The sequence below is a fragment of the Armigeres subalbatus genome, chromosome 1 (genome assembly GCF_024139115.2).
Source record: "Armigeres subalbatus isolate Guangzhou_Male chromosome 1, GZ_Asu_2, whole genome shotgun sequence".
In the NCBI taxonomy this organism is placed as follows: domain Eukaryota; kingdom Metazoa; phylum Arthropoda; class Insecta; order Diptera; family Culicidae; genus Armigeres; species Armigeres subalbatus.
In genome coordinates this window covers 96,711,957-96,724,317 of record NC_085139.1, presented here as the reverse complement: position 1 = coordinate 96,724,317, position 12,361 = coordinate 96,711,957, and the positions used below count along the sequence as shown (strand labels likewise).

Genomic DNA, 12,361 nt, shown 5'->3' with positions numbered 1-12,361 from the left:
TGGCTCTTAGGCGGGGGCAGCAGGGACCATGTCCAAGGGCTTGACGACCCCTCCCCAGCTGTCTGCGAGTCAGGGGGTTTATGCCTAGGAGGTGGTGGGGTTAACAGGGGGCTCTGTTAATTCCCTCCCAAAAACCACATATCCGCAAGCAAACCTTATCAAGCGACCGTGTGCCGCTTAAAGCATACAAGCCCCTAACCCCGAATCCCAAGGTGTCAGGCGACCCGTGCCGAAGGGATGAATGACCTGGGGGGTGAAACAATTAGCCAGGTCGTTAACGGAGCCTGTGGAGGTTCCACAGAGTGAGGGCTGCTTCGGTGGCAAGCGGGTGGCAGTGGGTGGTACCCACACACCCCCAAGTGGTGCACTTGTGGTGCAAGCGAATGAGAGTTGGGGGTATTACTCGTAATACCCCCACAGAGTGAGGGACATGGTCGGTAGTGTTAGAATGACTGAAGTCTGGTGAGGCCTGGCAGGAGTGTCGGGGGGCAGATACCTCTGCGGCACCTCAGAAGTAGGGGACACGAAAGTCTCGCTGCGTCTGGCAGGAGTGTCGGGGGGTTGAGGCTTCTGCGGCACCTCAGAAATCGGAGACATGTAAGGTAAGTGGTGCCACCCCGTTGCAGGATGGGGAGACCACCACACTGGCTGAGGACTACCTGGGCTTCGAAATGTCAATAGGTGGATGCTGCCTGCAAAGTACCTAATGGTGACCTATTGGCAGTATCAAAGCCTGGGCAGGTGAGTGTTAGGCACGCCTGACGTGCCGGGTGTTCCACGCCCAAACGATGCACAGGAGGTGCACAGAGTGGATAAAAATGGGAGATGGGGGTATCACAACCCCCACTGAGTGAGTGACTGAATGTCAGAAGAGTGCCCAAGTAACAATTTTCATGCTTGTTAGATTTATTTAATTTTTATAGCGGATTTATGACAGCAGTCACCATGGCTAGTTGCTCAGATTTATTAGCGATCTTATTGCTATCAATAAACCTCTAATAAATCTATTCGAAAAGCTTCAAACGTCAAATGCCGACTGGTCTTGTTAGCAGCTCTACGGTTGTAACGAAGAGCATAATAAGTCTAATTTTCAAAGCTCGATCAAAGCCATAATTTTGGGTCGTAATGTGGTGAAATGAATAACCCCAATAAGAATATTTACATTGCAAAAGGTTTATAACGGTGTTTAATAAGAGCAACATTTTTCTGATCGAAATCTATGATGGCCATATTGGAAATGGAGAACCATCCTCAAGTCAGTGAAATTTATCACTGGAATTTATGATTAGACGGTGTTTTCGCCGCAAAAAGACACGTTTTTGGTGAAGGATATAAAAAACAAACATATCTGGGTGATATATAAATTAGTTTAGCGAAGATTTACGTTATTGATATTATAATAATTTTTAATTCATTGCCCAAAACTATATTATTTTGCGAGCGCGTAGTGCTTAATCTTATTTTTGCACTAGCTTTCACCATGAAATCGAGCGCGCACCTCGTTTCCATGAAAGTACATTAGAGAAAAAACTTAAAAAGGTATTATTTTGTAGTCATCCTCATCATGATTTTCATCAACACTTTAGTTTGTTATTATTTGTTTGCAAGATTTTGTTTCTCTTTTTTCAAAGCAAATTTTTGACAGCTGCCGCAGCCAAATTCCCTTTTTTGCGGGCGGCTTGAAACGGATTTTTATATACTCTTATAAGAGGTTTATAGTGGTAATCCAGAGAGGGCCACTTGGACATATCTTACTCTTATAGTGGTCATCAGAAGGTAATCCTGTAGTAATGGGTTTTATTGTCAGTTCTTGTAATTCGATCTTGAAAACCATTTCTAGAGCGGAATAAAACTTGAAATGTTACTTGGGTGGTGCACAACAGAGTCTATTATATATAGAGTTACGCAAAGAGTGAAGCCAAATCTACCTATTGAACTGTCAAACCGTCTACCTATCGAGCAAAGTAAACAAATGCTTGTTGGTAAAGCGGAAGTATTGTTATCGCCTAATGATTATTATGGCGAATTAAAACGCAAGAATTGAAATGTATTGAATTTGTTCTAGAAACAGCCTCAAAACATTTCAATGCGCCCCCCAATAAAGGGGCAACAAGAAACTTACCGTGTTTGCACTCTGTGAGTGACTTAGTTAACGAATTAAAAGCACACTTCCGTTAAGTCACTTGAAGGGTTGAACAAAAATGAAAGTTGCCAACATATTAACAAGATCATCATTCAGAATAAGTGTAAGAAGATCCTCTTTGCGCAATTCTATATAATAGACTCTGGTGCACAAGTGGTGCAAGCGATTGGGACTGAATGTATGAGCGAGCACACAAGTCAGACTCGCACGGTTCGTATGGTCAGAGTGGCTGCTTAGGCAGTAGTGTGATCCGGCTCTAGGGACGGACTGAGTGAAGTCTCGCTAGGCCTGGCAGGAGTGTCGGGGGGCAGATACCTCTGCGGCACCTCCGAAGTAGGGGACACGAAAGTCTCGCTATGACTGGCAGGAGTGTCGGGGGGTTGATGCTTCTGCGGCACCTCAGAAATAGGAGACATGAAAGCGTCTGCCTCGTAGCTGAGGTAGGAGCGGCATAGGAGCCACCAATCTAGGGTCGCCTCCGGCTTGGTAGACAAGTGGTGCCACCCTGCTGCAGGACGGGGCGAACACCACACTGAGTGAGGACTGTCTATGTTGTGAGATGGCGGCATGGGGTACCCCCTGCAGGGTACCTGTTAATTGGTTCCTTGCAGTCATTCAAGCGGCATAGGCAGGTGAGTGTTGGGGCACATGTGGTGCCAGTGTGTCTTGTGCAAATGTGTTGCATGGGGAGTGTCGAAGAGTTTAGGCGCATACGTGCACTTGTGTACGTCATGGAGAATGACTGGAGAGGAAGGAGTTGGTTTTAGTGGGTCGGGAGTGGTGATCCCATCCCCACACTACCTGGGTTCGCCTCCCCAGGTGTCTGTTTGCAGATTTCCATTACCTTCGTTAAAAAAAAAAAAATTTGGCTCTTAGGCCGAATTACAACAACTTGGAATGGTGCACGCTACCTTAGTTAATCGCTTAGAAAACGAATATAGCGATCGTTACATTAATCCGTCATAATCTTTAGGTTCTAATTGTGTGAAACATCTGCCTAGCGTCGATACGGCTTGGTACGCGAGTACAGGAGATGGAACCGCCGCGGCTACAAGAAGGTAGACTAGCCCAAGACTACGCGCAGCAGCTGGAAGTGGCCCTTAAGTTGGAATTCCTACGGAAGAGCAGCTAGGCGCAGCATCTCTTGAAGATGGCTTGAGAGATATTCGTTCCGACATTGGAAGTACCGCAACCGCTGCATTACGGCACGGTTCCCATGGATCATAGAAACGATTGGCAGGACGGCCAATGTGAACAGTTAGTGGAAGAAAATAATGCAACACTGCACGAGGGCGAACGAGGACTGTTAAAAGTGACCAAACTATGCTGCAATATTCAAGTATCGATCTGACATAAGCAATATATAATGTTTTTATAGTGTATGGATCGTGGAAGTTGTAGCCAAACCTTTTTATGAATCCTAACATATTATTTATTTATTCAGACTAAGGCCGAAGTGGCCTGTGCGGTATATAAGAGTCTTCTCCATTCGGCTCGGTCCATGGCTACACGACGCCAACCATGCAGTCTACGGAGGGTCCGCAAGTCATCTTCCACCTGATCTATCCACCTTGCCGACTGCGCACCTCGCCTTCCTGTGCCCGTCGGATCGTTGTCGAGAACCATTTTCACCGGGTTACTGTTCGACATTCTGGCTACGTGCCCGCCCCACCGCAGTCGTCCGATTTTCGCGGTGTGAACGATGGATGGTTCTCCCAACAGCTAATGCAACTCGTGGTTCATTCGCCTCCTCCACGTACCGTCCGCCATCTGCACCCCACCATAGATGGTACGCAGCACTTTCCTTTCGAAAACTCCAAGTGCGCGTTGGTCCTCCACGAGCATCGTCCAGGTCTCGTGTAGAGGACTACCGGTCTAATGAGCGTTTTGTAGATTGCCAGTTTGGTACGACGACGAACTCTATTCGATCGGAGTGTCTTGCGGAGTCCAAAGTAGGTACGATTTCCAGCCACTATGCGTCTCCTAATTTCTCTGCTGGTATCATTTTGGGCAGTCACCAGTGAGCCCAAGTACACACATTCTTCTATCACCTTGATTTCGTCACCACTGATGCAAACTCGAGGTGGGTGGCTCACATTGTCTTCTCTTGAACCCCTTCCTATTATGTACTTCGACTTCGACGTGTTGGTGACTAGTCCGATCCGCTTAGCTTCCCTCTTCAGTCTGGTGTAGGCTTCCTCCATCTTCTCAAAGATACGTGCCATAATATATGTCAGCGACTGCAACCAGGGATGTTGCGACGTTATCGGCCGTACCTGCCGGAGAGAAGGGCCAAATGTCAGCGGCTGCAACCAGGGATGTTGCGACGTTATCGGCCGTACCTGTGCTTCTATATTCCGCTTTTGGAATCAAATAAAGTAGGCGATGATCAAGGGGAGTGATGGAAATTTTGGTAAAAGTTTGATAAAAACAGCAGGGTAAAAACTTGATAAATAGTATTTCTTTTATTTACGATTTGAAAAATAATAACAATTTGATTAGTTGCTTTTTCTGTTTCTTAGCTTCTCAGTTGGTTGATTTTTGCTTCTCAGTTGGTTGTTTCTCATTGGCGATCCAATCTTGAATAAACTCTTGCTCTGGATGTCACGGCTTTTATAGCCGCTCCGGTTGACAGGACATAAACAAGGGCCTACTTGATCATCTCGGCTACCCGTGACTACTTTGGTTGCATGTTATTTCCAACAATATCTATGTCGTCGGCGAAGCTAAATAGCTGGACGGACTTATCGAATATTTGGCATTTGGGAAAGTACCTTGTAGGCGGCGATCAGCAATGTGATTGCGTGCTAGTTGCTACAATCCAGCTTATCGCCCTTTTTTGTAGATGGGACACACAACACCTTCCATCCACTCCTGCGGCAGAACCTCATCCTCCCAAATCTTGGTAATGACCCAGTGCAGCGCTCTAGCCAGTGCCTCACCACCGTGTTTAAATAGCTCTCCTGGTAGTTGGTCAACTCCAGGGGCTTTGTTGTTCTTCAGCCGGCCGATCTCCTCCTGGATTTCCTGGAGATTCGGAGCCGGTAAGATTATGTCCTGCGCGCGTTCTCCCAGGTCCATCACCATACCTCCATCTTCGTCTGCTACATCACCATTCAGGTGTTTTTCGTAGTGCTGCCGCCACCTTTGGATCACCTCACGCTCGTTTGTAAGAAGGTTCCCGTTTATGTCCTTACACATATCGGGCTGTGACACGTGGCCCTTACGTGAACGGTTCAACTTCTCATAGAACTTTCGTGCGTTATTAGCGCGGTACAGTTCCTCCGTCTCTTCACGGTCTCGATCTTCCTGCTGGCGCTTTTTCTTCCGGAAAATCGAGTTTTGTCTGTTCCGCGCCCGTTTGTATCGTGCCTCGTTCACCCTCGTGCGGTGTTGCAGCAATCTCGCCCATGCTGCATTCTTCTCCTCAACTAACTGCTCACATTCGCCGTCATACCAGTAGTTTCTCTGATCCGGAGCCACCGTGCCTAGTGCAGCGGTTGCGGTGCTTCCAATGGCGGATCGAATATCTCTCCAGCCATCTTCAAGAGATGCTGCGCCTAGCTGCTCTTCCGTTGGGAGTGCCACTTCTAGCTGCTGCGCGTAGTCTTGGGCTAGTCTACCGTCTTGTAGCCGCCCAATGTTTAGCCGCGGCGGACGACTCCGACGCGTGTTGATCACCGTCGAGAGTTTTGACAGCAGACATACTGCAACTAGGTAGTGGTCGGATTCAATATTCAACTGCGGTAAGTGCGTACGTTCGTGATGTCGGAGAAGAATTTGCCGTCGATTAGAACGTGGTCGATTTGGTTTTCCGTTACTTGATTAGGTGATTTCCATGTGGCCTTGTGGATATTCTTGCGGGGGAAGAAAGTGCTTCGGACTACCATTCCGCGGGAGGCTGCAAAGTTTATGCATCGTTGGCCGTTGTCGTTCGATACGGTATGCAGACTATCCGGTCCGATGACCGGTCTATACATTTCCTCCCTTCCTACCTGAGCGTTCATGTCACCGATGACGATTTTGACGTCCTACAGTGGGCATCCATCGTATGTCTGCGCCAGCTGCGCATAGAACGCTTCTTTCTCGTCGCCGAATCTCCCTTCGTGTGGGCAGTGCACGTTGATGATGCTATAGTTGAAGAAACGGCCTTTTATCCTCAGCTTGCACATCTTTGCGTTGATTGGCTGCCACCCAATCACGCGTTGGCGCATCTTTCCCAGCACTATGAAGCCGGTTCCCAGCTCGTTTGTGGTGCCACAGCTTTGGTAGAAGGTAGCCGCTCGATGCCCGCTTTTCCACACTTTCTGTCCAGTCCAGCAGATTTCCTGCAGCGCTACGACATCGAAGTTGCGGAGATGTAATTCATCGTAGATTATCCTGTCGCAACCTGCGAAGCCTAGCGACTTACAGTTCCATGTTCCAAGCTTCCAATCGTGATCCTTTATTCGTCGCCTAGGTCGTTGCCGATTGTATCGAGTCGTATTATCTTCTATGTCGTTCGTAATAGTTGTTTTTAAAGGCGGCTTATTGGGCCTGCGCAAACCTCCTGTCTCGTCGGAGGGCCGTCGTGTCAGGGCTGTTTAGCGTCCCACCTAACACCAGGACTTGGGCTTGTGCCCAACTTGCGGATTCATGCAGCTTTTTATAGAGGTTTAACAGGGCCCACTGTCAAACCCCACCACCACATCCTAGACAGGCGCCACAACTCGCAGATGGCCTGGGGAGGGATCGTCAAGCCCTTGGATATAGTCCCTGCTGCCCCTAATGCCCCTTAATGCAAGTGTATTAGTGGATGATGAAAAATGTAAACAGCAAATGGTGACGTACATATTTGCACGGCTTCTTATGGGAGCTCGTTAGAATGTACTAGTGAAAGGTTTTTCGCCATACACGAAAGGCACGCACACAGTATAGGGATTTCCATACCTTAGTATTTATTTTCATTGCTGTGTAGGTAAACACAGCGAACGTACGAACGAAAAGAAAAATGCGCGCGCAAAAAGCACGTCAGTACGCGCTGCTGTCACAAATTGTAATGGCTCGCACACGGCACAACACAAAGAAAATCTTGCGGTGTACCCGAAGGCCCGTGACATACCGCATTCTGATGTCCGTGTTAGGAATGTACGGGTTTGGTTACATATGAAATTTTTGCTGGCTTTGACAAGAATTGAAATTTTCAATAGCTTATCGTTAATAATCTTAAGTTTAAATGAAATAGGCAAAATGGTGGAGAGTGTCCGAGTCGATTGATATATAAATCTTCAAAATCTATCGAAAGATAAAGCCGCTAGCAACGTTAGAAATCTTCCCTTCCAGCGCTCTCGATTTCTAAAAATCTCGCTTAACTTTTCAAAAGGATCATGAATTGATTTGAGTACTGCAATCGAAAGCTTTCATGTTTTTCTGTTGATTGCGCTATTCAAATTAATTCATGAAATAAATGTTACTTAGGTCCTTTTGAAAAGTTAAGCGGGAAATCTAAATGACACCCAGTATAGTAAAGAAAGACGTAACTCCTACGTCAAAAGTACTACACTTGGGTTAAGTGATGAACTCTATAATTCTGAAAAATCACTATAATAAAGCTTAAAAAAAAAAAAAGACTACGCTTGGAAGAATTTTGAACCAAACTAGCAAAATCGCTAAATCAAATCGTTCTGCTATATTTAGTCTAAAAATCAAATATAAGAAATGCGGTTACGTTCATCGAGTTTTGCGGCATTATTTATATTTGGAGGTCTATTTTGGCCCTCTCTATCCGTCCTTGTATTTTTTTCCAGATAGTTTCATCGGAATAAACTTTGTAAGTTTCAGGCAGATCATGAAACACCAATTTCGTCCAAACTTTCTTTTAAACAAACAGTGTTGCAGACAATTGTAATTTTTTAGACGATCCTGAGTTGGCGCTTCTGAATTATATATAAAATGAAAGCTCTTCAGTTCCTTTATTGCCCTATGGGTTTAGTTTTCTGTCCTAGACAGCTAATCTTAGATCTGTTGGTGAAAAATATTCCATTTTCTCCTAAAGTAAACTATTTTATAATCATATTAATCACTTGGTATAAAGAACTAATTGAGTACAAGAATCGTGCAATTTTTTTGGGTATCCAGCTGGAGCTACATGGTAGCTTAAATTGTCAAGACTGGACCCGGACAGAAGTTTTGGCTCTATTAGGACCAATACTTAGAAGAACTAGTCTATGTTGACCGCTTGAACACTTATTTGTTTGAGTATTGTAGAAGCTAGTAGAATCTCAAAATTTCTGTTTTTGTATAGATTTCCCTTCAGACTATTTATCGTCAACCTGTCAATAAATTACCAAACAAATAAGGGAAGCTATAAAGACACAAGAAATTTGTAGAGAATTTAAATATAAAATTGTATTTAGAGTTTTTTGGAGCCGACATTTAGTAGAGTACAAGAATCGTGCAAAATTTAAACAAAATCGGTCAGTTATCGCCGAAGTTATTGCATTTTTTTATTTTGGCGTTTTTTTACCATTATTTTTAAAGGACGGTTTTACTCAACGAATGCAAAATGTCTTCTTTTACATATATGAACAAATCCAGAAAATTTCATCCAAATCGGAGAACATCGTTGCAACGTCGTCCCTTAGAAAGGGTCGCGCTTCTTACAAACTGGCTCTTAAGATAAAGAACGTGTATTCAAAATTTGGTCAATAAATTCAGTTATGCTGGAACATACATACAAACGTACGAGTGTTGAGTTTTATATACATAGATAGTTTGAAGGATGAGGATTTGAATAGAGTCCAAATCACGTTTCCTTTGAACTATTCTTGTCTACGTTATTGTTCTCATGCTAAGGTAAATTTCTTTTTATTTGAACCAAAGAAAAACAAATCAGATATAAACGTACAATATTATAAAACAACATATCAAAAGAGTATAAGAAGTATAGAAGTAGAAGTATAAGAATGTTTTTGCATGTTGATTCATAAATATTGTCGGAGGCCGGTGGGTCGCATGTCCAAAAAGTTTGGGAAACCCTGGTATGTAGTAATTATGGTGTATGAGTATCCAAATGCAAATTCTGCAGGAAGGACTAATATTGTAGAATCTAGACATGATGACAAAATCCAAACAAGAACAAAATCGGAACGAGCTGGAATCGAATGCCGACTGTCAATCTTCAATCTACCTCATTAGGCATGCTCTTTGGGCGGGTCAGCAGTTTTTTAATTTATCTTACGGAACTGTTACTGTTACAAATTACACAAAATTATCAGAAAAATATGCGAGTATATCACGATTTACTGATTTTCTTTTAAAATAAATTTCCCATCAACCCCTCGGTTCATTATTTTCGAGCACCCAAGACGCCCGCTCTGCACTTCAGCGACCCCCTTCCGAACCCACTATCCCGCGCTTCGATTCGCACACAAACACACTCACCTGCTCCTCGTGCATCAGTTTGGAGAAGTTGAACTCCGGAAAGCTTTGAGTCGTCGGCTCGAACAGCTCCAGCTCCAGCCGGACGGTTTTCCGCGGTTTGCTGGCAGCATTTTTCCCGGCCGAACCACCACCCGTTCCGCTTCCCGATCCACCGAAGGCACCACCACCTCCGGAAAAGAAACTATCCGTGTTTTGATCCAACGCACCGCCGAAGGGGCTCTTTTTCACCACATCACTGATCGTCGTCAGTGTCACACGTTTAATTTCCGACATTATTTTCTTTCGTTTGCTTGTTCTCTGTAGCACCACTGACCGCTTTTCAGCAGCCGTCGTAGGCAAAGTTGGACGACGAAGGCATCGACATTCGCGTAGATTCTTGCGTTTTCACTGTCACTTTTTCCACTTTCTCGGAGCACTGATCAGGGCCACGGATGTTTTGGTGCGTTTGACGGCGGTATTCGTTCACGGCAACTGGAATCGTATCTACGATGACAACAGCACTTCGCGCATTTCACTTTTTCGCAGATAATCGACAAAATACTCGCGAATATTCAAGCTTTTGAGAAATTGAAAAAATTCACACTTTGAACAACGTTTCTGACGTATACGCGGCGAGCCCTGGCCTCTCCTTCTCCTTCGGTTGTTCTCGAGCATAAACCGTGCCGAAGGAGCGCATAAAACAACCCTCCCGCGGCTCCCGCCAGTTTGACAGCTGTCAGCTGTCATTGAATACGGAAGTTTTTCGGAAAGGGCGCAGTCGGAGACAGAGTTGCGCGATCTGTACGGGAAACCTTTCAAATGTTGTTTTCCTCTTTGACCTGCTGCAGGTGATGCACATGTGCGAAACATTTTAAATGCTATTTATTTATTAAATGCTATTTATTTATTATATTTATTTAAAGTGAACGTTTGCTAATTGGTTCCTAAAGCCCTACGATTTCACTTCAGCGTCTTCTAGTGACAATGTCTTACGAAACATTGTTTCATGTAACATGCTCGCATCAAGATATTGGTTGAGGAGTTGGGCTTGGAAGGGATTGGAACGTGCTGCATAGGAGATGCATGATGCACGAAAGAACGAAAGTTTACAATAGTTTAGCGTTGATACTCCAAAGTTTCAATACTACTGGCAAATGGAGAGTTTGCGAATCGGTGTACAACACGGGTCGAAGTCGTCCGCCACGGCTAAACATTGGGCGGCTACAAGGCGGTAGACTGGCCCAAGACTACGGGCAGCATGTGGAAGTGGCACTCCCAACGGAAGAGCAGCTAGGCGCAGCATCTCTTGAAGATGGCTGGAGAGATATTCGATCCGCCATTGGAAGCACCGCAACCGCTGCACTAGGCACGGTGGCTCCGGATCAGAGAAACGACTGGTATGACGGCGAATGTGAGCAGTTAGTTGAGGAGAAGAATGCAGCATGGGTGAGACTGCTGCAACATAGCACGAGGGCGAACGAGGCACGATATAAACGGGCGCGGAACAGACAAAACTGATTTTTCGGAGTCAAAAGTGCCAGCATGAAGCAACTGTACCGCGATAATAACGCAGGAAAGTTCTATGAGAAGTTAAACTGTTCACGTATGGGCCACGTGCCACAGCCCGATATGTGTAAGGACATAACGGGGAACCTTCTTGTAGGGATAACAATTTATATTTAAAACTAGCAGACCCGATGAACTTCGTTTCGACTAAAATTGATTTATTCTCTGATTAGATCTCGAATTATGAAGAAATTGATGTTTTAGTTGTATGGGAGCCCCCCCCCTGCAAAGGGGGGAGGGGTCTCGAACCATCTTAAAAACCTTCCCCATGGGGACTGCAATCCCAAAAACCTCTGCATACAAATTTTCACGCCGATCGGTTCTGTAGTTTCTGAGTCTATAAGGTTCAGACAGACAGAAATTTATTTTTATGTATATAGACTAGCTTTTTGTACCCGGCCTTGCTCGGAATAGCCAGTTTGGTTTGCAGTTTTCTTTTGCAATCGGACTGAATCAACAATTTGACGCCACAATGCACGGTTCGAGGCCTTATCTCTCACCTGGTCTGCGCATCTCGCACGCTGCGCTCCACGCCGTCTCGTATCTGCCGGATCGGAAGCGAACACCATCTTTTCAGGGTTGCTGTCCGGCATTCTTGCAACATGTCCTGCCCATCGTACCCTGCCGGCTTTAGCTACCTTCTGGATACTGGGTTCGCCGTAGAGTTGGGCGAGCTCATGGTTCATTCTTCGCCGTCACACACCGTCTTCTTGCACACCGCCAAAGATGGTCCTAAGCACCCGTCTCTCGAATACTCCGAGTGCTTGTAAGTCCTCCTCGAGCATTGTCCATGTTTCATGTCCGTAGAGGACAACCGGTCTTATAAGCGTCTTGTACATGACACATTTGGTGCGGTGGCGAATCTTTTTCGACCGCAGTTTCTTCTGGAGCCCGTAGTAGGCCCGACTTCCACAGATGATGCGCCTTCGTATTTCACGACTAACGTTGTTGTCAGCCGTTAGCAAGGATCCGAGGTAGACGAATTCCTCGACCACCTCGAAGGTATCCCCGTCTATCGTAACACTGCTTCCCAGGCGGGCCCTGTCGCGCTCTATTCCGCCCACAAGCATGTAATTTGTCTTTGACGCATTCACCACCAGTCCAATTTTTGTTGCTTCACGTTTCAAGCGGGTGTACAGTTCTGCCGCCTTTGCAAATGTTCGGCCGACAATGTCCATGTCATCCGCGAAGCAAATAAATTGACTGGATCTGTTTAAAATCGTACCCCGGCTGTTACACCCGGCTCTCCGC

General features: G+C 45.6%; 1 protein-coding gene across 4 annotated transcripts in view; it reads right to left on the bottom strand.

Moving 5' to 3' along the window:
* The window catches only part of LOC134203240 (yemanuclein), a 31,210-nt gene extending 20,970 nt beyond the window's left edge, over positions 1 to 10,240 (bottom strand). For 3 of the 4 annotated variants that reach the window (XM_062678133.1, XM_062678129.1, XM_062678127.1), the window contains exon 1: positions 9,566 to 10,240. In XM_062678133.1, the coding sequence (XP_062534117.1) occupies positions 9,566 to 9,838 (273 nt within the window). In that variant the 5' untranslated portion in view covers positions 9,839 to 10,240. The remainder of the gene's footprint in view (positions 1 to 9,565) is intronic. The other variant, XM_062678121.1, reaches the window with a different exon arrangement.
* Positions 10,241 to 12,361: the final 2,121 nt, after the last annotated feature.